The 26,408-nt window shown below is 40.1% G+C and overlaps 2 protein-coding genes and 1 long non-coding RNA gene across 6 annotated transcripts; 2 read left to right on the forward strand and 1 right to left on the reverse strand.

Moving 5' to 3' along the window:
• Nucleotides 1-3,564: 3,564 nt before the first annotated feature.
• Klp98A (kinesin-like protein 98A) lies at nt 3,565-15,869 on the forward strand. 3 transcript variants are annotated; one of them, XM_089257493.1, is made up of 13 exons: nt 3,565-4,422; nt 7,957-8,180; nt 10,816-11,129; nt 11,200-11,369; nt 11,429-11,855; nt 11,919-12,665; nt 12,728-12,901; nt 13,041-13,163; nt 13,262-13,375; nt 13,435-14,422; nt 14,487-14,563; nt 14,614-14,662; nt 14,728-15,162. In XM_089257493.1, the coding sequence occupies exons 1-13, from the start codon at nt 4,376-4,378 to the stop codon at nt 14,775-14,777; spliced, it is 3,504 nt and encodes a 1,167-aa protein (XP_089113619.1). In that variant the 5' UTR covers nt 3,565-4,375; the 3' UTR covers nt 14,778-15,162. The 3 variants fall into 3 exon arrangements, with proteins under 3 accessions (XP_089113619.1, XP_030243671.2, XP_030243669.2); XM_030387809.2 differs by having other exon boundaries at nt 3,566-4,422; nt 14,487-14,662; nt 14,728-15,869; XM_030387811.2 differs by lacking the exon at nt 13,041-13,163 and having other exon boundaries at nt 14,487-14,662; nt 14,728-15,869.
• LOC115564020 (putative gustatory receptor 98b) lies at nt 14,774-17,370 on the reverse strand. 2 transcript variants are annotated; one of them, XM_030387830.2, is made up of 4 exons: nt 16,497-17,370; nt 16,349-16,425; nt 16,112-16,279; nt 14,774-16,045 (listed from the first exon to the last, which is right to left on the reverse strand). In XM_030387830.2, exons 1-4 carry the CDS (start codon nt 17,365-17,367, stop codon nt 15,947-15,949), a joined length of 1,215 nt encoding a protein of 404 aa, XP_030243690.2. In that variant the 5' UTR covers nt 17,368-17,370; the 3' UTR covers nt 14,774-15,946. The 2 variants fall into 2 exon arrangements, with proteins under 2 accessions (XP_030243690.2, XP_089113627.1); XM_089257501.1 differs by lacking the exon at nt 14,774-16,045 and having other exon boundaries at nt 16,103-16,425.
• Nucleotides 17,371-23,982: 6,612 nt separating this feature from the next.
• Nucleotides 23,983-24,737, forward strand: LOC149092150 (uncharacterized). Its single transcript, XR_016196217.1, has 2 exons — nt 23,983-24,351; nt 24,449-24,737. It is a non-coding gene; the product is annotated as an uncharacterized LOC149092150 (long non-coding RNA).
• Nucleotides 24,738-26,408: the final 1,671 nt, after the last annotated feature.

Below are 26,408 nucleotides of genomic sequence, written 5' to 3' on the forward strand. Positions count from 1 at the left end.
ATGGTCAATGCCCAAGTTGTTCAGCTGAACTCTCGGCTGATCGAAAAAACTAACTAACTACAATTTATTACAGAGCCGATGCTCTGAGTAGTTAAACACATAAATAGCTAGCCTTTGAGTCTAGCGAACTGTAGTTAGTCTATTAGAAAGACCTCATAAATATCATCTACCAAGCAGAGTCCCCTCATAGATTTCACATGCGTCCCAGTTAAGGAAATCAATCAAATTTTTATAGTTGGTTAAAAGCACTTTAAATGTAAATTCAAATACTAAAAACCTAAACAAGCTTTTCATACCCGCTCACAGCGTGAGAAGAGTATATTGGTTTCGTATGACTCACGAGCGCTATATACATGGTTAAGCTATGTATATTGTATCTATTACAATTAGTTAACCTTTTGCAATATAGATTTGATTAGTTCTGGTAATAATATATATATAGTATAAGAAACTTGTTTCAGGTCTAGAATCACTTACGTGTTAAACTGACGAATATGTCTCTATATGTCTATATATGTATTTATATATGTATATGGGAACGTGAACAAGTATAATGCCATCAGTTACGCCCGATCGCCAAGCTTTTATTTATTTATTGTTACTGCAATCACCTTTCAGTTCATGGAGTGCCACATCAACAATTACTTAGGCGCTTAACTCTCCTGGTTTTAGACAAGCTTTTTTAATGTTTTTAATGGGTTTTTATTATACACTCGCTGCGGGCATTTTCTATTGGGCATCAAGTTCAGACTTGCGAAATTCGAATTGGGATAATTTTAGATAATTTGAAATGCATACTATTGTTATTTTGAGCAGTTCATTTAGAATTCCTAGATTTAAATATTTATGTAAATTCATATAAAGCTTCAAAATAAATAATAAAAAAAAAAAATATATATATATATATATATATATATATACAATAATGAATTATTATTGATGTAACAAAATGGCCATATAATACGCCAAATATATAAACAAAATGTAATTAATTTAATTAATTGATTTAATCATCAATTAGGCTACTCAATATAAAAATTTTTTACATTTCACTTCTGCAAAAATAATTTTGTTCGACAACTTTTTGTTTTTCACTTTGCATAAAATTAATAAAAAAAAATTAATACAAAAATAATAATAATAAAAATAAAAAAAAAAATAATTTAAAATAATAATAAAAAAATAATAATAAAAAAAAATAATACAAAAATATTAATAAAAAATAATATAAATAAACATAAAAAAACAGATTCAGCTTCATTTGCTTTTTTTTTTAATTAATAAGAATTATGATTTCTTAATTTCTAAATTAGGTCACATTTCTATTGATGCGTGGGAGTATGCCTATAAAACTTTTATTTAATTAAGTCAAAAATAAAAATGTTTTCCCCCAATTACTTTTGAATTTGGCTGCTCTTTAGTTTCTATTAACTTGTTTCTTTATGTTAATTTAATTAATTCACTCTGTTTTCGTTTAGGTTAAACAATAAAAGTTTAGTGTATTAGAGTTTTATTTTAAGAATTTTAAATCAGTTTTGCTCCATATATTTCCCACTCAACTTTCAGCTCTCTAAAACAACTTTCACCCTCTTTTCATCTCTGTTTTCTGTAAAGTTCTGATCTTACATTATAAATATATCTAAAATACCATTTTCCATTTCCTATTTGCTCTCCATTGTGCCTTAAAGGGCGATGAGAATATGTATTATGCTTGTAAAACTGTTGTATATGACTCAAAACTGAGCATGATTATTATGCAGCGCATGCCATATAGATTGAATTGAATTACTTTAAGCTTGACTTGAAGCCAGGAAGTTTCAGGCAGAGGCTTCGGGGCGTGACTGTGATGACGTTGACGTTGACGTCGTGCACAACTTATGAATGCGAGCGGGCAGAAGCAGCTGATCGAGCATTTGCATTTAGAAAGTGAGCTCAGCTCAGCTCTGATCTGATCTGCTCTGCTTTCCTCTGCTCTGCTCAGGTCGGCTCGGTTCGGTTTGGTTCGGTTCGAATCACAGAGAAAAAGCGAATAAAATTTTCAATACTCACTCTGGCACTCTGGCTTCGGCTTCGGGCGACTGCTGCGATCACAGTTTGAGATGCAACTGAAAACCCAAAGCTAAAAGCGAAATCAATGAGAGTTTCACGATGTCTATGGGCTCTGTGCAATCAGCTACCATCGAAAATGGGTAAAGAGGGTATATCAGTTGCAGGCAAATGTACGTAACAGGCAGAAGAAGACAATGCCGATTTGTTTTTAAATAAACTAAATTTTAAATTGCATATCTTTTATATATGGCACATTTAGTAAGACTATCAATTTTTAAGTTTATACAGTACAAATTTATTAATAATAAATATATGTATATATTGATATATAGCAGCTATACTTTGCCTGATTTTCATTTTTGTTTGTCTGCCATTCTGCAAGAGTAGAGGGTATAGTCTAGTCGTGTACTCCCTGCAAGCGCTCTCCTATTTGTTTTGCTGTTGTTGTAGTTGATGAAAAGCGACTGAGCCGGTTTAAGCGAAGTTGTTTTTGTCGCCGTTTTACACACTTTACACAATATTTTCCTTGTTGTCGCTATACCCTGCAAGCCTTTAAATTGTAAAAGATGTATGCATATATAGAGAATATTTCAAACATTTGCTAATTGAAATCTTCTGATATATTTGAAATCACTTAATACTCTATATATGCTATAACAACTCAATAATCCCCCTCTATGTTTTTCATATATTTGTATGTATTGTATGTATTGACATTCAATTATAATTTTGTTGCACAGGGTATCTCTTAGCCGATCATAATGAGTTCTGCGCATGCTACGCAGGTCACAGAATTGAATATATCCGGTCTTTTGTCACATATTAAGCACTTCACTCACAATTGCAAAAGCAACAGTCTATTGTGTGAGTGTGCGTGCGGTCATTGCACAGACAAGAAAAAAAACTAATTTAAGTATAAACGACTTAATATCTAAATATAACTGATTTAGAATTTAAGCATTTTGTAAAACTTAACAGGAAATTAATACCTAATTGAATTTCAGCTGTTGTACGTTTTCTTTGTATTTATTTGTATAGACTATTTAAATCATTTTCTTATAATTATACTTAAATATAATTAATAAATCTTGGCAAACTTCTTTTATAGGAACATGTTGAATATTACCGCCAATCGCTCCAATTGGAAAATATAAGTGTGCCGTTGCTCCCAACAAAGCAGTGCAACAGTTTTCAAGCAGTGCGCCAGCGCTTACGTTGCGCCATTTTGCGTTAACGTCGTTCTCCGTTTTAAGACAACCACTTATTTTGACTCAAAATTGTTGTTATAATTCGATCAAATATACCAAAACTTTAACTTTTAACTACGTTTAGTATTTAATGAATTGAATTATGATTTTTCAACTGTTCGGTGTACCAAATTGGGTTTTTAGTAACTTATTTTAATTGATTTTAGTATTTTTTTGTATTATCCTACTGTGCAGCAAGATTGAAAAATACTGCTTTTTAACAGTGCCCATTTTGAGTACAACAGCGACTTTTGCTAACATTAACATTGTGCAACACTGTAACATTTCTACAGTAAGAAGAAGACGCCATAAGCAACAACATCGGAACGCGCACAATACACACGAAAAACAAGTGGAATAAAATAACCAATATTTTTGTGTCATGCGTTTTCACGCTTGAATGTGCAATATATGCAATTTACTCATCAGTGCTTAAATCGTGACAAAAACATTTGCATTTGAAACAAAGCAAAGCACTCAAATTGACACCAACACAGACACACGGGCACATATGAAGCGCATTGCCAGAGGCTTTGCTGCTGGTTATTGCTGCTGCTCTTGCTGCTGCTGCTACTGCTGCTGCGGCTCTGGACAGGAGATAAACAATGAAAGGTGCAAGTGAATCAAATTGTGCACAATTATTGTTTCAATTACTATTATGTGCAGTGCTTGTTTTCGACTGTCGCGCGCAAGATGAAACGCTGCACACGACAACGAAAACAAAAACAAAATAACAAGGTCAGCAACAACAAGCACAACAGCAACGAGAGCAATAGTAACACGCAAATATATACATACATAGTATGTGCATGGACAAGAAGCGAAAAAAAGAAAACAAGAAATATCGTAACAAAATACACTGTGAACAATCGTGCGGCAAAACTAATACAATCAAAGTTACGTCGCTGTTGCCATTCCGTTAAATGCCCAAACAGGCGAGTCGAGTCGAACCGTACTGTACATCCCCCTCGCTCCCACATATTTAACATAACTGTGCTGCCGCCGCGCATAGCCAAGGAATAACAACAGCAACAACAGCAACAGGAAATAAAAGAGCTGCTACCAAAGCAACCACCGAAATGTCGTCGCTCAAGGTTGCCGTAAGGGTTCGCCCCTTCAACTCGCGGTAAGTGTATGCGGCCAGTGCGATTTGCACTCGAATTGGAATTCGCTTACTAGTTCCAACTAGAACTGATAAAGCGACCATTTGTGAACGCCCCTCGATTGGCCTGTTGCGCATCCCGTTAAATACATATTTAAAAACAGCGAAGAAAAAAGCATTTGCGTTGCTGACGTTGCCAGACTGTAAATTTCTAGAAATTTTGTTTCTATTATTTTTTGCTACTGTTTGTGTTTTTGACCAACAAGTTAAGCCAGCGCTCTCAAAGTACAATGCCCCAAACTTGGCCAGCGGCTACTTAAAACCACATTAAACATATCTACTATGTGTGTGTGTGTGTGTGTTTGATTATCTTGTCTATCTTGACGCGCTCATTGCTTGTGGCACATTTAGTTGGCCTAGACGTTCATGGAGCGCAAAACTCTTTTGGCTACGAGGCAGCGAACAAAGCCGAAACCCTAATGATGTCATTCATCTCATACGCTTCGCTTCGATTAAGAAAAAAGCAAAAGAAAGAGAGAGGCAAAATAAATGAGTTAATTTCTTTTTCATGACTTTCATTGTGCGCAAAATGTTCAGATTCAACTTAGATTTGGTGCGATTTAGAGTTCACTTTTGCTCTTTAGAGTTCCTAATTTGTATATCAAGTGACGTCATCCGGCATATGTAAAACAATTGCTGCCGGCTACACAAATAACCGCACACACACACACAGACACTCTCAGAGCTGGAAGAAATATGCATATTTGATGATTTGTTTAGCGTGAAAACAAAATTTATTTTGCAAATTTTACCTGATGGTACACAGAGAGAAATCTTTGCGCACTTGTATAAAAACTTAACAAAAAATAACTAAGCATTTTTTTTTTTTTTTTTTTTTGCATCGATCAAATTAACTTTAATATCTAACATCACTTCCGCCACGAAAGATAACGAAAAAATCTCTATATCTTATGTCAGCCAAAACAAATAATCAAACATTTCTGATAACTTTTAACTATCTTATCAGCCATTTGATTTATTTGTAAATCAATAATTTTTAGTAGCTATTTGTGGGTAAGAAAAGGCAAAAGAGAACCTGAAAAGAAATGGAAATATAAAAGCAAATAATGCCTAAGTCGACTACAAAGTACTCTGAACTTAACATATAGACCACAAAAGTGGTATAGTATTTTGGCATGGCATTTCCATTATCAATTGGTTAAGGGCATGAGTTAAAGTAAATAAAAGTGATTTTTCAAGTCTCTTTTAAACCACAAAGATACTGAGTCACACTCTGTACGTCTGATAACATTTGTTGTATATTTTTCCGATATATGGAATGATTTATATGTGGGGTAGATGTTTAAATGGAATCATTGATTAAAGGCTGGTTTTTATATATGTACAAATGTTAATGAATAACTTGCCTTCTCTTATATTTAATAAGAATCTTAAACAAATATACTACATGTTAGTTAATTTAGGAGAAACCAAAGTTTATTTACTAATAAAGAATGCATAGTTAAACAATCTTATATGGCTGCCTATTCGCGTGAAGTTGTAAAATATTTATTTGTTATCCAAGTGCTAAAAAATAAGTTATGAACTCCATTTGGAATTTGGTTTTGACCCGGTTATTTCGCTCACTGCAGCAGTCATGGAAGAGCGCTTCGCTTGGGCGAAAAATGAAACAAGCCAAATGTAATTGTTTATTAAGTAAATATGTTTGTCTATGAATACATATGTGCAGATGGGTGTATGTATGTGTGTGTTTGCCTATGTATTGGTATGCACCACTTAAATTGTATCCAAATTTCGTGAGTAATACTCACTGAGTATTACAACTGACACACACAGACAAACCCACACAGACATACTTTATGGGTATTATGCATATTATTTTGAACACACTTTGCACGCAAGTGCAAATCAAACAACTTCCATATTCATTATAAAGCTTATTAGCGATTTATTCGCTTATACATATGTGCTTTTGTATATGTGTGTGTATCTTTTTTCATTTTTTGTGTGATGAGTCAGATATTTTTGGTCATAATCAAGAGAACTGCACAAGTCTATAGCTTATGGAACAAATCAGCGCCACAGATTGAGATAAAGCGCAGGGGAATGCGCAATAAACCGACTCAAAGCGCTCGACAACAAAACAACGAACAGATTAAAGAATTAAAACCACTCGACTGCATTGAGCAGAGCACCACTCAGATGCAGCTGGATGTGAATGTGAATGTGAATGCGAATGTGGAGCGTAAACATGCCACCAACAAAGCGGCACGAGCAATGAGCAATGAGCAATGCGCCCATAAGAAAAAGAGGAACGACCTAAAATTGAGCTTTAAATGGGGACAAGACGCATGTAGATAAAAAAAAAAAATGAAGTAAATAAATAAAATAGATAGAATATACATATATGAAGCGGCATGGAACTGTTAGATACGTAAGGTCGACTATTGCATACGCTTGCATCAGGATAATATACAATCTATGTATATGTATTTTTTTTTTTATTTCAAGAAATTGTTACTTTGAAATAAACTTTTGGATATTATAAAAATTAAACAAAATTTAGTTTTATAATTTGATTTATCTGATTTGCTTTATTGAAATTAATTATAATTTCAAGTGTAGGAACTCTAATCTCTACAGTAAAAAATCCAATAATATCTATTTATAATTGTAGCTTAAATTTATAACTATTTCAGTACCAAAAATCTATATTAAACTATATTTTAAAGCTGCTTTCTTTTTTGATATTACATATTATTTTCTTGTTTTTATGGTATAATATAATCATGTTATCATATATCCAAAATATATTTTTAACATTTATTTTATAAACAGCTTAATCATAAAATAACAGTCAGTACTAGATTATGCTCAATAATTCCCTTTTATTGATTTCACACATTCAATGACATGATAGAAATGCCCTACGTAAGCGTATAGAATAATATAATGCTCGTAGTAGCAGCGGCAGCAGCAGCAGCAGCGGCAGCAGCGTCTGTCTTTATGCGGGGCCATTGACTGAGTCATAGTGGCAAGTCTTTGGAATTGGTGGCATTTGTTTGTTGTTGCCATTGGCACATGCAACTGCGGTGGGTGTAGCCTCCATCAGCATGTCGATGATGATGATGATCATAATGACAATGACGAAGTCGCTGTGAACCGGTTGCTGCAGCAAACGTTCTACTGTGTGGCCGCTGGTCAACGTCTTTTCCTTTTAGTGATTCAAGTTTTGTTAGTTTTCAATGGACAAAAACCGGAATCGGTTTTCGTAATTGGCCGACTAATCATGTGATATTCGCTTGAGCGTTGCATGTGGCAGCTATCGTGGGGATCATGCACTGCGCCTATGAATAGCAATAGTTGTGGATGGGTCAGCTCGGGTAGCCGGCGCACGGGGGGGGCGCACTCACTAATGGGACAATCGAATGACAATGGCAAATCGAATCATTTGCGTGACGTCAGTTGGTTTTATTGCGATGGGGCCAAGGTCATTTACGGCGTATTGAAATGTCACTCTTCTGCTCCTCATTACAGCGAGAACGATATGGACGCCCAGCTGATTGTGGAGATGGAGGGCAAGAAGACGCGCCTGCTGAAGCCGCGCTTGCAGTCGATACGCGACGCCGGCCGGGAGGCCTACCACGACTTCACCTTTGACTATTCGTACTGGTCATTCGACCCGGAGGACTCGCATTTCGCCACCCAGGAGCAGGTGTACAGCGATCTGGGCAACGATGTGGTCGACTGTGCCTACGAAGGTGAGTTCTCATTTGCATAATCCAGAGGCCCAGAGGCAAACAAACGCTGCGATGACATCACAACTGCTGTGGGTCGCCAGGGCACGGGGTGGTGCATATTAGCCGACAGCTAATTGCTCTCGACTCGGCTGCCGGGCTGCCATGACTCTAACTGATTTGGCTTCGCATATTGGCAGCCAGACAGACGCACAAATTTGGCAGCTCATTCGCTGGCACTCGCTTGGCTTTGTTTACAGTTTCTAGTTTGCTTTGTAGTTCATTTTCGATTTTGCTGGGTTTCGCTGTGGTTAACCCAATGCGTGTGTCTAAAAATAGTCGACTCGCTTTGCGGTTCGCCCCCACAGACATGCAAATTTCCGGCTGACGCTCGGCTCCAGCCCATCGGTACCCAGCGGTGGGTGCTGCGCAGCCACTGGCACCGCCTTAGTGTGCTGATAGATTGCTGACACGAGTCGCACGTGCTGGGATATCAGTGCCATCAGTGCGTAATATATTATGCGCTTTCACTCGACATTAACTATAGCACAAGGCTAATTTCTTTTATTGCTGGCGAAATATATACAAAACAAAAGCCAAAAAACAAGAAACTTTCGCCCACAACTGCTGTAAATGCCAAACGAAATGGAACAGCTGTTTGCTGCATTTAGTTGCATTTGTTATTGTTATTGTTATTGTTTGTTGTTGTCTTTTGCTGCTGTTGCGGCTGCCGTTTCTGCTGCTTGGCACGCTTTCAATATCAAATTACCCGTCCAAGATTGGCCAAGTGGGAATGACAAAAGCTGCATGAACACGAGTCAACCATGTGCTGCCAAAAGCAAATAAAAAACTCAGATAAACCTAAACGTAGATGCAAAACTGCGTAGTCCGAAGTTCAGATACCCTTGCGAACGAATCGAGAGATTTTGACTTTTCCAGAAGTTGATTTGGTTAGAATATTTACTACATTTAGTAAAGGTATATGGGGTATATAATTACTATTCTAGTAGAGACAATTTCGATCTACAGATCTATTCTATTGAATTCATTTCCCATAAGCTGACATACAATACGTATGGGAAATAACGTTTCAATGTTAATATAAATAAATATGAGTAAATGAATCAGTGGGAGCTTCCCAGTGCTTATAAATTTATATAATTTGAGTTTCATGAAGTTTGAAAGTTTATATAAAATGATTTTATACAGATAAATAGAACCCAACATGTCTTGATTGAGTAATGCACATAATCTCTGCTACTTTTTTGCAAATACATTTTAAATTATACATTTTTATTCTAGGCAAAAATATGTATATCTTGGCTTATAAAATATGTATATATATAATATACAAACCAATTAAAAATAACAAGTTTGGTGTAATGAAAAAGATTAATAGATATATTTCCAAATGGGCATGTGCTACTCTCCAGCAAATTTATATTCGATTCAACTAATCAAATATTCTCCACAAATATATATTTATACCTAGTACTCGATTCAAGTTGTCATTTCAATTAATCATCTATTCTATATACTAGTTATATGCTTAGTAAATACAGAATTAGCATTCAATAGCAGAGCTTTCATTTCTCATGCAATCTGTCATATATACATATTCTATTTAGATTACTAGCTGAACACATCTACTGCGAAATGCGTCATGCTCCATGTAAGGGCAGACTACAAGAGAGTAAATAAAAACTGCAAGTGATGTCCATTTGCTTAGCGAGGTGCTGGGGCTTGCGCTTGCCTAGGGTCTGTCGTGTGGCTGACTCGCTGAATGAGCCAGTGACTTGGCAGTGTAATTGTTTGCGTTGTTGTTGCGACACTTGTGCGGTCCATGAAGACGAAGATGACGTCGCCGAGTCCCATTCCCATTCAGGCAGTCTCGGTGCTCGCCAGCGGCCAAACAAGCCGTTGAAATGTTTTAAACGCGTCACAGCCCGCCCAGTGGGTGGGGCCAGCTGTCGCCACCGACCGCCGGGTGACCGACACAGACACTTGAGCTGCAATTGCAGTAAAAGTGTTTGACTTTTTTTCTCCTTCTTTTTCTTTTGCACTGTCTACTCTTCCGTCTACGGATGTGCAATGGCCAAGCGGATTGCAGCTAGTATAAATATGCCCAAAGAGCGATTTATATTAAGCTAAGCCACATGAGTCAGCACTATGTCGTATGGTATTATATTATATATATTTGTATATATGTGAATGTTTCATATTAATTATATAATAATATAGTTCAGTCATTCAGGAAAATATATTCGCATAGTAATCCATAGTATTATGATTCAATGCGATTATAAACACAGAAAGGCTAATCATAAATAGCTAAAATCAGCTACAAATATACATAAATCATATTTAGGATCTATATAGGTTTGAGCACATTAAACAAGACTTTCTTTTGCATCCGTTGCCATTTTCACTTCTATTGAAGATCATATTTATGATGCACTGTTTGAAGAGTATACTCGGCATAGACTTGACGTAATCGAAATGCCAGGCATTAGTCACGGCTCGCAGTGCCACTCATGTGTTGGCCAACGCTTGTCAAGTGGCGCAATCGCATGCAACAATTGGCGATGCAACAGCCTCTCACCTTTTTCAAATTGGTAATGGGAGTTGGCATTCACATGGTCTTTGTTTAACTTGACAGGTTACAATGCCTGCGTCTTTGCCTACGGCCAGACGGGGTCGGGCAAGACGTTCACCATGATGGGCACGCCGAGCAATCCGGGTCTGATACCGCGCATTTGCGAGGAGCTGTTCGCGCGCATGCGCGTGGGCCAGGAGTCGGGCACGGGATATCGCACACACGCCAGCTACCTGGAGATATATAACGAGCGGGTGAAGGATCTGCTCGCGGCGCAGAGCACAGGCCATGCGCTGCGCGTGCGTGAGCATCGCAGCCTGGGCCCCTACGTGGAGAACTTGTCGCAGCATGCGGTCTCCGACTTTGAGGAGATACAGGTGATTGTTGGCACGTGATTTGCATAGCAAACGAGACTAACGCTGTCTCTCCCTCCCTGTCTCTTCTCAGGAGTGCATTGCGCGCGGCAATGCCCATCGCACCACGGCCAGCACCAACATGAATGACACGAGCAGCCGCAGTCACGCCATCTTTACGATTACGTTTGTGCAGGCCGTCTTCATGAATGACATGCCAAGCGAGACCGTTTCCAAGATCCATTTGGTCGACTTGGCGGGCAGGTGAGTTGGCCAGTGCATAGAGCATAGAGAGTTATGTCATTAACCAATTGTTGTTGCAGTGAACGGGCCAATGCAACGGGTGCAACGGGACAGCGGCTAAAGGAGGGTGCCCACATCAATAAGTCCCTGGTCACGCTGGGCAGCGTCATTTCAGCATTAGCGGAACAGACGAGCGCCCATAATACTTCCACGTTGGCCACCACACCGAACGGGGGCACGAAGCGCGTGCTCTACATTCCCTATCGTGACTCCATACTCACCTGGCTGCTGAAGGACAGTCTGGGCGGGAACAGCAAGACAATCATGATTGCAGCTCTGTCTCCGGCGGACTGCAACTACAGCGAAACGCTGAGCACACTGCGCTATGCGAATCGCGCCAAGAACATCATCAACAAGCCCACGGTTAATGAGGATGCGAATGTGAAGCTCATACGCGAACTGCGCGAGGAAATCAACAAGCTCAAGTCCATGCTGACTGGCGATGTCGTAAGTAGTTGCTTAACTCAATGATTTGAATAATGTAAATAATAATGTGTTACGCCCCATCAGCAATCGCTGCAGCCCTCGCTCAAGATGCTGGCCGATCTGCAGAAGAAGGAGGCGCAGGAGAAGGTCCTTACCGAGGAGTGGACCGAGAAGTGGAAGGTGGCTCAGTCCATATTGCAGGAGCAAAAGAGTCTCGGGCTGCGCAAATCCGGCGTGGGAGTTGTCCTCGACTCGGAGATTCCGCATTTGATCGGCATACACAATGATGTCACCACAGGCGTCACTCTGTACAGTCTGAAGGAGGGCGAAACTCGCATCGGCACTGAGGAGGCAGAGGTGCCGCAGCATATTGAGCTTATGGGCGATGGCATACGGCCGCAGCACTGCAGCATTATACTCAAAGGGGGTGTGGCTACGCTGCATCCCTGTCCGCAAGCTCAGTGCTGGGTCAATGCGCATCTCATCGATGAACCCAAACAGATTTCTCAGGGCGATATCATACTGCTCGGTCGCACCAACATTTTTCGCTTTAACAATCCCACCGAGGCGGAAAAATTACGCAAGGACTTAAATCGCTCACAGCTGGATATGTCGCGCCTGTCGCTAATAACATCCTCGCGGGAAAACCTGCTCACATGCAGCACCTATGTGGACGAAGATGCCATGACAGGCAGCACAACATCGCCCTATAAACGATCCGACCGCCAATATTATCCGCAACGGCCCACGTCGCGCGACGATCCCGAGTTGCAGGATGAAAATCGAAAAATTCTGGATACCATTGAGAATGCTCTCAAGCAACTGAATGTGGTATGTGGTATAAAAGCAAATCTCTATTAGCTTTTATTAACAATTGACCGTGTTATCAACAGGAGCGCGTTCAGATGCACGACCAATACAAGACGAAGGTGCGAAAGCTAACGGAGGAACTGAAGCGTCTCGAGTTGGAAAAAATGGATAACATGCAGATATTGAATTGCCGTGAGCAGGAGCTGCTTGCACGCAAGGATATGCTGCTCTGGGAGAAGAACAATGAAAAGGTTCAGGTATGTGCTTCCGATGAAACGAAATGCATGTAATGCTACGATTCTTTTGTTTCGCATGTGCTTGTCCAATTTGATTTATTATTTTCGTTTCATTTGCTTATGGTTTTTTTCTTTTCTGTTCGATTCATTTCCATTTTAGATCGACATTGTGTGTAGACAAATTTCAGCATTTCAAACGCAGCTCGACTCTAAGAAACGCGATTTCTCTGAGTATGTAGCGAAAGAATTGCAGGAGCTGCATGATTGTGGCAAACTTGACGAGGTTTGTTTATTATTTTGAACATTTTACCTTGCTTTGCACTTAGACTATTAATTAGATTGTACGCTTAATTAAATTGAATCTATAATTGTCATTTACAGATGGGAGTAAAGATTGAGAACGGCACTCCCCTAAATGACGAGCTGCTGCTGCACGTCTCCGATTCGCTAGATTTGTTTGCAGCACAATTTATCAAGGATACGGTACGAAGAAATGTAAGTTCGAGTCTATTATTTTCAATTTTTATATTATTAAAATCGATCTATTTAATCAGAATGAGGAGATACGCAGGCTGGACGAGCAAATTGCTGAGAAGGAACGCATACTGAACGCTAGCACAAGCAAGATCGCCAAGGTGGATGAGACGATGCTGGAAATACAGACGCAATTGGAGCGATTGAAGCAGGAGCGTGCTGAAAGCGAGAAGGAGACCCAGGCCATGCGGGCTAAGAAGCAGAGCATGCAACTGCTGATGCCAGCTGCAAATGATACGGACGAAGTTTCGAAATCGGACACATATGAAACCTGTGATACCTTCCATACGGCTCAATCGGAATTTTCGCTGTTGTCATCGCCTACCATCACGGAGGGCCAGCAGTCGCCGCTGAGCAATTGCTCGTGCGATCGAGACGACGACGCTGAGGACACGCGCAAGGATGACTTCTCTGGCAGCAGCGAGGATGCTTCACGCACATGCACTGCCGGCCCGAGCAGTGGCAGCGGCAGCACCTCAAATGCGCCCAGCTTGCAGGCCATTATGAGCGACAGTGGAGTGTGCCTGGAGAGCCGGAATCAGGCGGTGGTCCAAAACGGATTGGGTGGCAATTACAGACAGACCACGCGCACCAGCGACGATGAAACGGGCTCCTGTTCCTCCTGCGAGCTGGGACGAAACTCAGACGTGACGCGCGCCTATTGTCCGCTCCATGTGCAGCGCCGCAAGATCGCTGCTCAGAAGGCTCAAATTATGAAAAGTCTCGAAACGGATGTGAACAAAGCGCAGCTGGACGAGCAGATTGCGGTGCTGCAGGAACTTCAGCGGAGCTACATGCAGATGGAGCAGGAATTGCTGCAAACAGTGCAGGACCTGGAGTCCCACGCGGATTGTTGCAGAGAGGAGCGCACTGGCATGGAGAGACAATACGAGCTGGAAAGCTCCATAATGCGCTCCAGTGTGATGAGTCCAACCAGTATGGAGGAATCTACCTCACAGATATATTCGCCCAGTATGACGAGATCTTGCCCCTCCATGAGAGAATTTCGTAGGTGTTTGCTGAAATACCCAAATGACACCAGCATTAATTTAAGTTTATTTTATGTGCTCAGCTGAAGGCGAACACTTCATTACCATACCAAGTTTCGTGATGCGCGGAGCTGGCAAGCAGACCCACTACGAATACGAGGTACGAATCGCTCTTCCCGATGGCAAACTAAACATCTTGCGTCGTTATAGTCGCTTCCGAGAGCTGCACTTGTGCATGAAGCACTGCTATGGTGCCAAGGTAAGTGAAATGCGCTATTATGGGTATTTTGTATACTAAAAAGAAATTGATTTGAACTTCTACAGATCTCTGCACTGCCTTTTCCTCGCCGAGAGTTTTTTGCGTCGAACAGTGAGCCGGTAGCGAAGCATCGTCGTCGCTTGCTGGAGCTGTACTTGCGTCGTCTTTTCGTCGTTTGCTCGAAAATACCGCAGTGTCCAATTTATGACGGACCCGGGGGACCGGGTCTCACGCGTGCCTCCCTCGTTCAGCTGTCGTCTTTTTTCAAGAAGGGCCTGTTCGAGAACGGAAAGCACGGGACGGGATAATAGTTAGCCTACTGCTGAATTATCTCCTGCCTACAGTGTGTCTATTTATTTATTTGTACTATCTGCTTAGCTATATGAACGAAAACTTGGGCCTGTTTTAAATAGCTAGACCGAGTATTGAATGTAAATTTAATTGTGTATCTACGATAACACCTTGTATGTTCTATGTATGTATAAATGGCCACCAGTGTCCTTCCACTTTGTTATTACTTTTATAGATGTAACTGCAATTATATACATACATAGCTACATAGTCGTTAACAATCACTTGATGGAGCTTTACCTTAAACCGTAATTGTAAATGTTGCTACTAAAGGCATTATTGTGTGTGTTATATATAATTACATACGTACAAGTTTGAGATTTGTTGGTTAGCTTGCGCCAGATAATGTCGCTGGGCGTATTTTAAAATAGATAATTTTTGCTCTAGTTAAATATTTGTCAATGTCTTGTTTGTACGGGGAACTTCCAAAAGTTATTCCAGTTATTCAATCTGTGATTATCTAATGAAAGTTATATGTCAAATCTAAATCCAAACAAAAGTACGTAACTGAACATTTCACGACTTTGTTAAAGAACAAACAAACAAAAAAACAATCAAGGCATATATTTATTAAATGTAAGCTAATTATAGAAATCATTCAACACTGATGGGTCACAGGTAGGCAGATGTTTAGCAGTAGGTGATAAGCAATATCTAGTTCGTAAGTAATCATAAGCTGACTGTCGCAATTATATTACACTAATTATGAGTACAATTTATTCGAAAACCACATTAAATGTTAGCTACTAAGATATAGCCTAATGAGAATTGAATGTTAAAGTTGCTCCATTGCACTTGAGGAAACAATAATAGCATAAATGTTTCAATAAAACAATTTAATATGTATTTTAAAAAATCGCATTTGCCGCCAGCTGTCTGTCTGTAATGTTATTCTAAAGGTCTGTTAAGTTAACATAGAGCGGGACAGAGCTTTCAATGAGCTTTTGTCAAGCTCTTTGGCTTTGCCTCAACCAAGTCTTTTAGCTTAAACTGTATCAGAATAATGCTATAAGTAACTATTGTGAGCACCATCTGGAAAGTAGATAATATCTTATATGAATACATCATCCGAATTTCTTCTCACTTCTCTCAACTTACGCCACCAAAGCTCTTTAGATTTATATCAAAGAAATTGTTGCAACTAAAGCGCAGCTTCAAATGCTCCATTTGCAGTACATATTCTCGCAGAATATTGCTGAGCCATTCCGGATTTCCATTTCCAGTGCCGCAGCGAACGTTGTGAATAATACGATTAATACTGGCATACTGTAGAAGTATATATGAGTATATATTATCATATATTATATTATCAACCTCAACAGGTGTATAGTTTACCGTATTGATGCACTTTTGACTGAGCCAGCAGGGTATCAAGAGATTGATTAGCAGAATCGAAACATTGCCAAAGCGCGCTGCAATCAAAATAAATAGATTTCAATGTAGCCATACGAGTTGTTATATTATTACAAGCTGAAGCACTTACTAAAGCGACAATTGGTACAATCGTTTGGGTTCAGAGTCTGTATGTAGGCCCAATTGACGATGTGCAGCATGGCCACGCCGTTGTTAATGAACAAGAAGATCATCGGTAAAGTGTAGTATACCTCCAGATCGTCGACCAGTTTCCAGACTCGGGACACCAGCTGTTTATTGCGCTGGAGGGCCACACACAAGGCCTGGAGCAGAGCGTGGTGCTCGCAGTTGGTCAACTCCTGCTGCAGGTGGATGAGCGTGTGGCGCAGACGCAGCAGCAGTTCCTCCACGAAGAGCACGAACAAGCCGTACTCCACGACCTTCATTTGAAACATGACTAGGATGAATTCGGTGAAAATCTTGTTGTACCAGTCCATAAATTCGGTCAGCGAGGGCACCGAAACCAATGGAAACCCAATCGATAGACACAGAAGCCACAATCCAATCAGCTTAGCCAAACGTTGGCGAAACTTGAGGCGTTTTCCCAGCCCACCAAAGAATTGCGAGGCGGCATCGATGTCCCTCTCCAGTGCTGCTATCTCCGTGTAAATGCTGCCCAGTTTGCGAAAGTTTATCAGCATATTGAAATGAATGACGATCAAGAGCAGCGGGTAGCAGAGCTTTTGCACCTTGCCCTGGGCGCTTGTGAAGTCCTCGACCTCCAACATTAGAATTTCAAAGTTGAGTATTCTGATGTTTACATAGGTCACATCGATGCCCAGCAGCAGAATGCAGAAACAGTAGCAGCCGAAGCCGAGCATCCAGAGCCGCCTCTCGCAGCCCCCCAGAGCCCTACCATAGAAGCTGGGCGGCGGCGTCAGCGTCAGCAGCGCGAGCAGCTGCAGATAGGGCCGTGCTGCAGTCAGCATATGGCCCTCCATGACTGACCGAGCTATTCGAGTGACTGGCTGAGTGCGACTCATTAGTTTGGTTCCAGGCTATTTGGGCATTGCGATTAATTGCATCGATTAGATTGTTGAATATTTGCATAAGGTAAAACAAATATGAGCACATCGAATCAGTTAAGAAAAGGTCAAGGTAATAAAATATATGCATGCAGTTTTACATATGTGTTTTCTAAATGTAAATTCTTTTCTTTATAATTTTTTATTATTTTTTTATTTTTTTTTTTATTTATTTATTTTTTTTTTTTTTTTTTTTTTGAATTCATTTATTGCGGCTTCTGTCCTCGACTCTATTATTATTTTATAATTAATTTAATTGCATCGATTAGACTGTTGAATATTTGCATAAGGTAAAACAAATATGAGCACATCGAATCAGTTAAGAAAAGGTCAAGGTAATAAAATATATGCATGCAGTTTTACATATGTGTTTTCTAAATGTAAATTCTTTTCTTTATAATTTTTTATTATTTTTTTATTTATTTTATTTTTTTTAGTATATATTTTTTTTTTTTTTTTTTTTGAATTCATTTATTGCGGCTTCTGTCTTCGACTCTATTATTATTTTATGCCAAGAGCTGGTTTCATTTTATAAAAACTATGTAGCTTAATGAATTGTCATGACGTATTTTATTATATTATCATTCAAATTCATTGGTTACTTTTTTATTTTTATTTAAATATTTTTATTTATTTCATAGATTGCCTAAAATATTTAATTGTTTCTTTTAATTTAAACACATTTTGTATAGAGATATTTTTCTACATTTAAAAAAATATATATAAAACATTTCTTAGGTATACTTTGCTTTAATATTTATTTAATAATCGTTTTCAGCATTACAGATATGTGTGAAGTCTTCACACGCATTAAATATGTAAGCAAACTTCTTAGCCCATTGATTTTATAGTCTACACGTTTTCGAAGAGATTCTTGAGTTTTTGCATGACAAGCTTGTCTAGCCAACGCTCATTATTGCTATAAAACTAACCATGTAAAGTAATTAGTAAGGTCTTGTTCTTCTCTGTGCCGCTCACTCTCTTTCTCACTAACCGTGCTCTATGGTTACTCTCTTCTTTTTCCACATACATATATGTATGTATATATACTTTGCCTGCAATTGTTCCAGTTTCTTGCTTCATTTTCCATTTGGTGAACATAATTGCACTTCTTGTGCGCTGCAATGTGCAAACATTTAGCAGAGGAGACACGGGCAGAGAATCGTTGATTCGAATGTATGCGGCATGCATGCGAGCAGGAGGCAGCCAAATCAAATGAAAGCACCCTGCGGAGCAGCTCCTAATCCCAATGTTCGCTTGTCTGCTCGCTTGAATTTCACTTAGACAACCGTCCGCGCTGCAGGATCACGTGTCCTTTTTATACCCTCAGTCCATTTTGAGTGGGTGAAACGAGCTTACGAGCTTAGTGCTACATGCCCTAGGGAACTTTTATCTGCCCGTTCGATTGCTATAGCTTCAATTAATAACAATTGGTATTTAAGTATATTTCACAGTTCTTTAGGCCAGCAACTTAGGGTATCTGATAGTCGGCTCCTTTTTGTTTTTGTGAGTCGTGTTACTTGTTAATTTTAAACTACTTCACTTTACTTTGTCCACTCAATGAGTGAGCCATTCATGCCAGTCTGTGTGGGTGTACGTGTGTGCGTGTGTGTGTGTGTTATTTCTTTTTCAAGTCGTCTATTTTTCAGCTTGATTAAGCACTTTGTGTAAGTGGAGCACATGCAGATATTCCCCCTTTGCACATATCCCAACTGGCCAATGGCATTTTTAATTTACTCCGCTCGGAATATCTAAGTGTAAAAGTGAAGAGTCTTTGTGCCAAAGTGTCTGATTTTACCATTGTCATTTTTCTTCTTCTTCTTATTTGCTTTTTTTTTGAATGCAAATGCTTTTCTAAAATGCAAAAAAATTGCTGTTGTTGTTGTTGTTGTTGTTTTGCCCATTCAAGCAGCAAACAATAATTGAAATGCAATAAAATTAAATTATTTTCAACAAAGCCACAGGAAACGGAAGTGCTCACCAATACACACAGTAACAGAGGCATACACGCACACAGACACACGCACACACAGCCACAAAAGGCAATCTCTTCACAGTTTGCGCAGATAGTTTTTGCATTGCCTTTTATTGCGCTTATTATAAATACTCTTGGGTATTGTTTAAATTGCTTTCCGTTAAAAAAGACTGTCCATATATTTTATTTGCGAAGGTAAATAAATTGGCATAAAAGCATGTAAGCTGACTTCTGCATGCGTTTCTGCACATGTGTGTGTGCGCGTGCCTATATGTGTGTGTGGGTGTGTGTGTGTGTGCTCGTGTCTCTGTGATGTCTGTGTATAATAAACAAATACATTTTTATTATTTATGTATTCATGGCCATTAAACGGATATCCGTGGCCATTGCGCGTTAAATTGCAATGGACCCCACACCCTCGCCTCCCCAGAGAGGATCCGCCACGTGCCGTGCGCCATGTGCATATGTATTATGTTTCTGTAAATAAACCTATACACACAACTATATTGACTATATGTAATACATACATATACCGTTCACTTTAATATGCCTCTCTGGGCTGGCATTCGAAATGCAACTCTCACGTTGAATTGAATTAACGCATAAATTAACAAAAATTATGCAGCGTTTAATTTAATTTAATTAATTTTCAGCATGCCATTTACCTGAAAACTCTCTCTTTAAGAGCCGACCTATTCGACTAATTAATAATGGTGAACTTAAATGAAAATACTTTTTTTTTTATGGCAAAAAATTTAAATATAAAATATATATTAAATATAAATATATATAAATAATACAAATGTGTAAAAATTTCAAACATATTGCAATTTAGCATTGGAACATTTTGAAGCATTTCAGATATTTAGTTTTGAATTTATACACATTACATATTAAAAAATAGTTTTTTCTTATAATTATAGTAAATCTTTTATTATATTTGTTTGTTTAATTTTTCAATAACTGATTGAGATAAACTTCTCTCTCTTCCTCTTTTCTCTCTCTCTCTCACTTTCCCTCTATCTCTCTCTCTCTCTCTCTCACTTTCCCTCTCTCTCTCTCTCTCTCTCTCTCTCTCTCTCTCTCTCTCTCTCTCTCTCGTATTTTTACTTTATAATTATAATAATAATAATCTATATATCAGTATTTTAATTATTCTAAACAAATTTAATCTCGGCTTGATTTTGATCGATTTAATGTTTAAGCTCACTTCAAACGGATGAAAAGATAGACTCTTTGGTTGATTTTAATCATAAAGTCTCGAAACTTTGGTGAGCTTGGAGTCGAATTTCTTTGTCTTACTTCCTTGAAGTTTACCTTCAATTTGCATTAAAATTTAGGCCAACAAAAATTATTAGTATATCCGGGAAAAAGTTCACAATGTAAATTCCTTCTAATGGGCTTCTCAAGTATTTCAGCTTCAGCCGTAAGAAACACAATTACCCTCAATTTTTTTCAATTAGTAAATTGTAGATTAAATTTGTTGTTAGATCTACTTGCGGAAGACCTTTAGCCTTATAAAAGGTCGACTTGCTTAGAGCACCGCACGAGCCAAGAAAGTGGAGCCATAGAAATAGTAATTGCCTGATGTGTATAATACACTCGTATATGTGAATGGCTTTCTTCTACATGACCATATACGTATGTATGTATGTATGTATATGTATTCGCACATATATGCATTTATATTGGCACAAGTTTCGCCAGGAGGCGGCCGGGTTAATGTTTAGATTTGCCCGGCTCTAGCTCTCATATATTAATTCTAATTAAATTTGTTATTCAAAACGAAAATGCGGCACGTCCACGTCAGCCATTTTGCAAGTGTTAACCTTTTGGCAGTCGGCGCTAAGCTCTCGCAAATGGACCAGCATTGACGGCGACAATTCGCACGCAGCGGCCCGAGAGCAACCTTGACATTTTCTGCTTCTTCTTGTTCGTGTTTTGCCCGTTTTCATTACACTAATGAAGTCATGTACGACTGTGCGTTGACAGCGAATGTGATGTAGGCATGTGTGTGTGTGTGCGTGTGTGCGTGTGTGTGTGTGTCTTGGCCAGGTCCAGGCAAACGACCATTGCCAGACATATAAAAGGTGCATGACGGGCGCTGGCAGCAGCGACGCCTCATTAAACCATTTTATTATGGCCAACGCCATGGGGCGGACTCAACTTTGTCAAAGATTCCCAAGCACACACACACACACACACACCACACCTATACAAATCCGCAAAAGTGTAAACTGAACACATGCCGCCTACACCGTTTGGCGGAGCCCACATTTAACGCTTTAAATTCGTGCGCATCTCTCGAAGTGGAAGTCAAGTCGCTGGAATGCCAGCTAAATTGTAAGACGACAGAAATATTTCAACAGGAATTTACGATGCGCGCACACTAAATGCTCATTTAGTTTGCACTTTTATTTAGAAACTTGGTTTGCACGTCTGCCAAATTGTCTGCGGTAGCGCAAAGCCAGCCACAGCAGCAGCCGCCAGCAACCGCTGCAACAGCAACAACAACAACAACAGCAGCAAGCACGTGTAGAACAACAACGTTGCCTGAGCAGAGTGCAATAATAATGAAGGGAGAGGCGTAAATTTTGCTTTGGCTGCAGCCTGCCAAGCGAGAAAGCGCTAGAGAGAGAGAGAGAGAGAGTTGGGGAGAGTGAGAGTGAGAGAGAGATATAGTGTGGCTTCTGCCAGGTGAGCCATGTTGTCAGCGGAAGGCAGCAACAAATTTTCGTTGCGAAAGCTTTTAGTAAATTTATGGCAAGAAATTTCCCCAGCTCGAACTGCAACTGCAGCTGGAATGGCCTGCCTGGCACTGGCCGTTTGTTTATGTCTTAGTTTGGGAAGTGGTGCGGCCTTTTTGAAAATGTTGTGAGATGCCTAATGCACTCGTGCTCAGCCAATTGCATGCGAGCCACATCCCACACACCGATGCGGGGCTGCCTAATTGAATGCCAAACTGTTGAAAGGTTTCATAACGAGCGCGCTATTAATTTGTGAATTATTCACGAACGAATTCCTCACACACGGTCCGCAGCTGCCGCAACTGCCGCAGCTGGGTAGACCATAGACAATGTGTGCTGGCGGGGCTTCCCTTGTGCCGCCGGCAGCATCAATTACATGGTTATTTCTTCGGCAAAGTTCCAAAGAACCTTCCAGAATGCTGCCGTCAAGTTGAATGGAAAAGTTGCAGCCGTCAACGTTTCGCTGTTATACAATGGGACGACTTCTGTTTCGTGTCTTATTTGTCCCCCTTTCAAATAAAGTTGATTAAAGTTTATTCAAAAACAAATTTAACTTTTAAGGCATCAGGAACAAAGCCAACCGAGTGCGGCATGATGCACTGCACCCAGCAGCAGCAGCAGCAGCAGCAAAGTATGCTTAACAATTTGAGGACATCGCCAACATATGTGCAAATCCTAGACTGCCTTAGTGCTCGAGCCAGAGCTAAACACCCACGGCTCACCTCTTCATAATTGTTTTACTGCTAAAGTCGACTTGCCTGCTCCATATGCTGGGCGACTTAGGCGACTCGGCTTCCATAGAAATAAATCAAATAAAGCGGGCATAAATTTGAATGAAATGAAATCTTAGCAAAGGCGGAAAAAGTAATTGGATTTTAGGAAAATTATGCTCTTATATGCTTAAATTAATTAGATTCCATTGGTTTTGAATGGATTTAGAAAGTCAGTTCTCGCAGAGCTATCTTTTACAGGGTATCTTCTGTTCGTCGTAGTCTTCGTGGCATATTTGCATACACTGCCACAGTTTCTTATATCCATATATCTCTTTTTCCATCCGACATTATTATCACAAACAGCCAGAGCTGGGTGAGCTGACAGGTGTGTGGGGGACAAGGGAGGAGGGGGGAGGGGTACAATTAGAGCTGCATCCACCTTCGCGCTGTCTGCCATTGTGTGCGCTGTCGTCGACTGTATTTGCATTCAACTTAATTGCGTTTTAAGTAGATTTGCGGTGACATGTGCACACACACACACACATACACTCAATATACTCGCCCATTCGCCTCTGTTTGCATATATTGCGCTCGACGGCGCCGAGTACAGATGGCGACACATAGAGTACTTCTGGCCTGGTTGTCCCTGAAAGTTTCTATTCTTGCGCCAGCAATCGGCATGGCCCACGGGCCCATCGACTTGGGATTGTGTAAAAATGCCAATGCTGATTCGAGCCTACGTTGTAGTTGGCCAACAAAGCAGGCAAACTTCAAATTTAATTAGTGGTTTTACGTAGCTTGTCGTTTGGCAAGCCTTGGCAAGTCAAAACACTTTTATGTAAATCGCACGGCCATGGATTATATTTAATTATAAAGTTAATTCAATTATAAGCAACATGACTTTTTACTTTAAGGATCAAAAGTGTGAATAAATTAGAGGCCTTGAAGACGACGCGTCCGTCGGCCAGCATAAATCTATAAATCCAGCACAAATATGGAAAACAAACATACGCTCGTTGCTGGGCGTGGCGACAGCATGCAAATCCCCTAGAAATCATTTCCAGCCAAATCTGCGACGTTTGCGGTCTGGCCTGGCTGCCACGCCTGCTCCGGAGCTGAGCAGCTTTCTGTCTTTTACTTTTCTACACGTGTCAAACTAATTTCGCATTTTGTTACCTTTTACACTTTGCCGCATTTGCGCCGGCTGCGTCTCGCCTCCCCTTTTAGCCGAGCTCTGGAGGCGGCGAACGACGCTGGGGGCTCATTGAAATTCATAAAATATTTGCACAGCGAAATGGGCTACGTCGAGTACTGGCTGCAGGCACTGTATTATGTGTCAAGCACGTTTGAATTTAAATTCAAATATTTATCATAGAAGGCAAACAAATAAGCAGAAATATGGTAAATAGCAATAAGTAGAAGCAGATGGAAGCAGGAGCATGGAAGATGGAAGGGCCAGCAGATGGTTAGTTAACTCCACACCTGGTCTGACTTCATGTGTAGCCACACATTGCCTGAACTAGTTCATAAACTGTAGCCAAGCTCTTCTTTATTTTCAATAGCAAGTGGACATGGCAGGAATACGAGCTCTTGCGGTCAATTGTGGTATTTATTTCTCTGCCAGGCGCCCATGAAGATGTCAGAGCTGACAACGCAGAGCTGATAACTGGCAACTGGCAACTGGCAACTGGCAGCACGGCAAATCCTGTCAGCGCAAATTGCTCTACTTGTTCTGCATAATAAGTGAAGACGAAGTGAGACACGAGTTTAAGGCCAAGGCGCACTAGCAGCTGCTCTTGAAATTTAGACTTTTATAAGCTCTCTGTTAATTAAAAATGTTGTAAACAAACATGTATGTGTGTGTGTGTGTGTGTGTGTGTAATGTCTATATCATTTGTTCAATTGACTTTCTTAAGTTTTGATTTGTTCTGCGAATTCCCTGAATTTGAGCCAGTCTTATATGTAGGTTTTCATGCTTCAATTGAAATTATTACATTAACAGTTTGTTCTGAGAATTGAATAAATATTGACTTGAAATTTATATCTCTCTGCTGCTCACTCTCAAAATGGCTTCTCCTGCCTGCCATTGGCATAATATATGGCCAGAGAATAAACTTGCTTTTTATGAAATTTTGTTTTGTTGAATATAAACGTATTTATATGTCTGCTCTTTAGGCATGGGCACGGATTATCACCTACGGGTTAATAAACAAATAAAATATAATAATGTGCTCATGCAGAATGTCTTTGCTTTGTCTGCGCTGTCAAGGCTTCTATTGAGATTTGTGGCAAAAGTATGGCATAGTTATGTACGCCCTCTTGATATTCCGAGTTTATTGCTCGCCTGTGTAGTATACACTGAATGCGTGTATTTGAGAGTTGTTTTTTTGTGAACTCGCTGGGCTTAAAAAATATACGCTTTATCTGGTCTGGCTGCATGAAATTTGCGCCACATTAGAGCGGCCTAATTGCGGCGTCAGCCACCCAAGAGAAAGAAAAACAACGCCAAGGCGAGCTGCGTCGACTCAAGTCTGTTGTTGTTGTTGTTGTTGCTGTCTATATGGAGCAATATAAAAATGGTCGCATTTTTATTATGCCAGTGACCTTGCCAACTGGCAGCGGAGATAATAAAGCGCCTTCTCGAATATCAAGTGAATTAAAGTTGATTTCGAGCGAGTGACAACTTTTCACATGCGAAACTTGCGCAGTTAGCCCTTCGCTTAACCTTGCCAATTAGTTTGAAATATAGAGCCAAGGATGCTGCCATTTGAAATATATCGCAGCGAACAACGAAATTGCCAATAAATAGCTAAGGAAGGAATATTTTTGTGCCCCGACCCCGCCTCCCGGAATCTAGCAACGGCGCGCCGAGTCTTTGACTTGGGCAACGCCTCGCCTTGCCCCGCCCAGCCTCGCCTTGCCGTTGGCTGCCTGTGGCCAGTGAAGATAAATGATGTTATCGAAGTTTGTAGCAAATTCCTGAGATCTTATACACATACATATATGTATCTGTGCATCTGTGTGTGTGTGTGTGTGTGTATGCTGTCAGTGCTGCCACCTGACTTTTTGCAATTGTCTGTCCGAAGAGTGTGAACTAACGTGACTTTCGAGTCGTTTTTCACGTCGCTTTCCCCCGCATCATAATTATGTGCTTGAAAAAAATGCAATTAATTTTTATTGTGGATTAAGGTGCCATGTTTGCATTGCTATCCACATGCCGCACATACGTATATCACATCTCTCGGCCACGCCCCCTGGCATTTTTGCAAGTCAACAGACACACACACACACACACACGTGGCGTCACATGAAATTTATCGAGCCAGACTAGAACATATATCAGGCGCATTTGTCAGCTCCCGCAGTTGGTCGGATTTTTTTTCCTTTTTTTTTGGCTGGATCTGGATCTGCCAATGACTCCAATTGAACTCTCTGATTATTGATTTCCAGCACAGCAGTGTGCATGTGTGTGTGTGTGTGTGTGTGCGATGCTGTTGTAATTTTGGCAATTTAAATGTCATT

The sequence above is a fragment of the Drosophila navojoa genome, chromosome 2 (assembly GCF_054131105.1).
Source record: "Drosophila navojoa isolate 15081-1374.11 chromosome 2, UAZ_NAV_1.0, whole genome shotgun sequence".
In the NCBI taxonomy this organism is placed as follows: Eukaryota; Metazoa; Arthropoda; class Insecta; order Diptera; family Drosophilidae; genus Drosophila; species Drosophila navojoa.

Excerpts from the sequence above, each read along its gene's own strand:
- Klp98A (XM_030387809.2), top strand. The coding sequence starts at position 4,376 with ATGTCGTCGCTCAAGGTTGCCGTAAGGGTTCGCCCCTTCAACTCGCG. Across the intron at positions 4,423-7,956 it reads GTTCGCCCCTTCAACTCGCG|CGAGAACGATATGGACGCCC; the intron begins GTAAGTGTATGC and ends TCCTCATTACAG. Across the intron at positions 8,181-10,815 it reads GGTCGACTGTGCCTACGAAG|GTTACAATGCCTGCGTCTTT; the intron begins GTGAGTTCTCAT and ends TTAACTTGACAG.
- LOC115564020 (XM_030387830.2), bottom strand. The coding sequence starts at position 17,367 with ATGGAGGGCCATATGCTGACTGCAGCACGGCCCTATCTGCAGCTGCTC. Across the intron at positions 16,280-16,348 it reads GTCAAAAGTGCATCAATACG|TATGCCAGTATTAATCGTAT; the intron begins GTAAACTATACA and ends ATACTTCTACAG. Across the intron at positions 16,046-16,111 it reads ATCTAAAGAGCTTTGGTGGC|ATGGTGCTCACAATAGTTAC; the intron begins GTAAGTTGAGAG and ends TCTACTTTCCAG.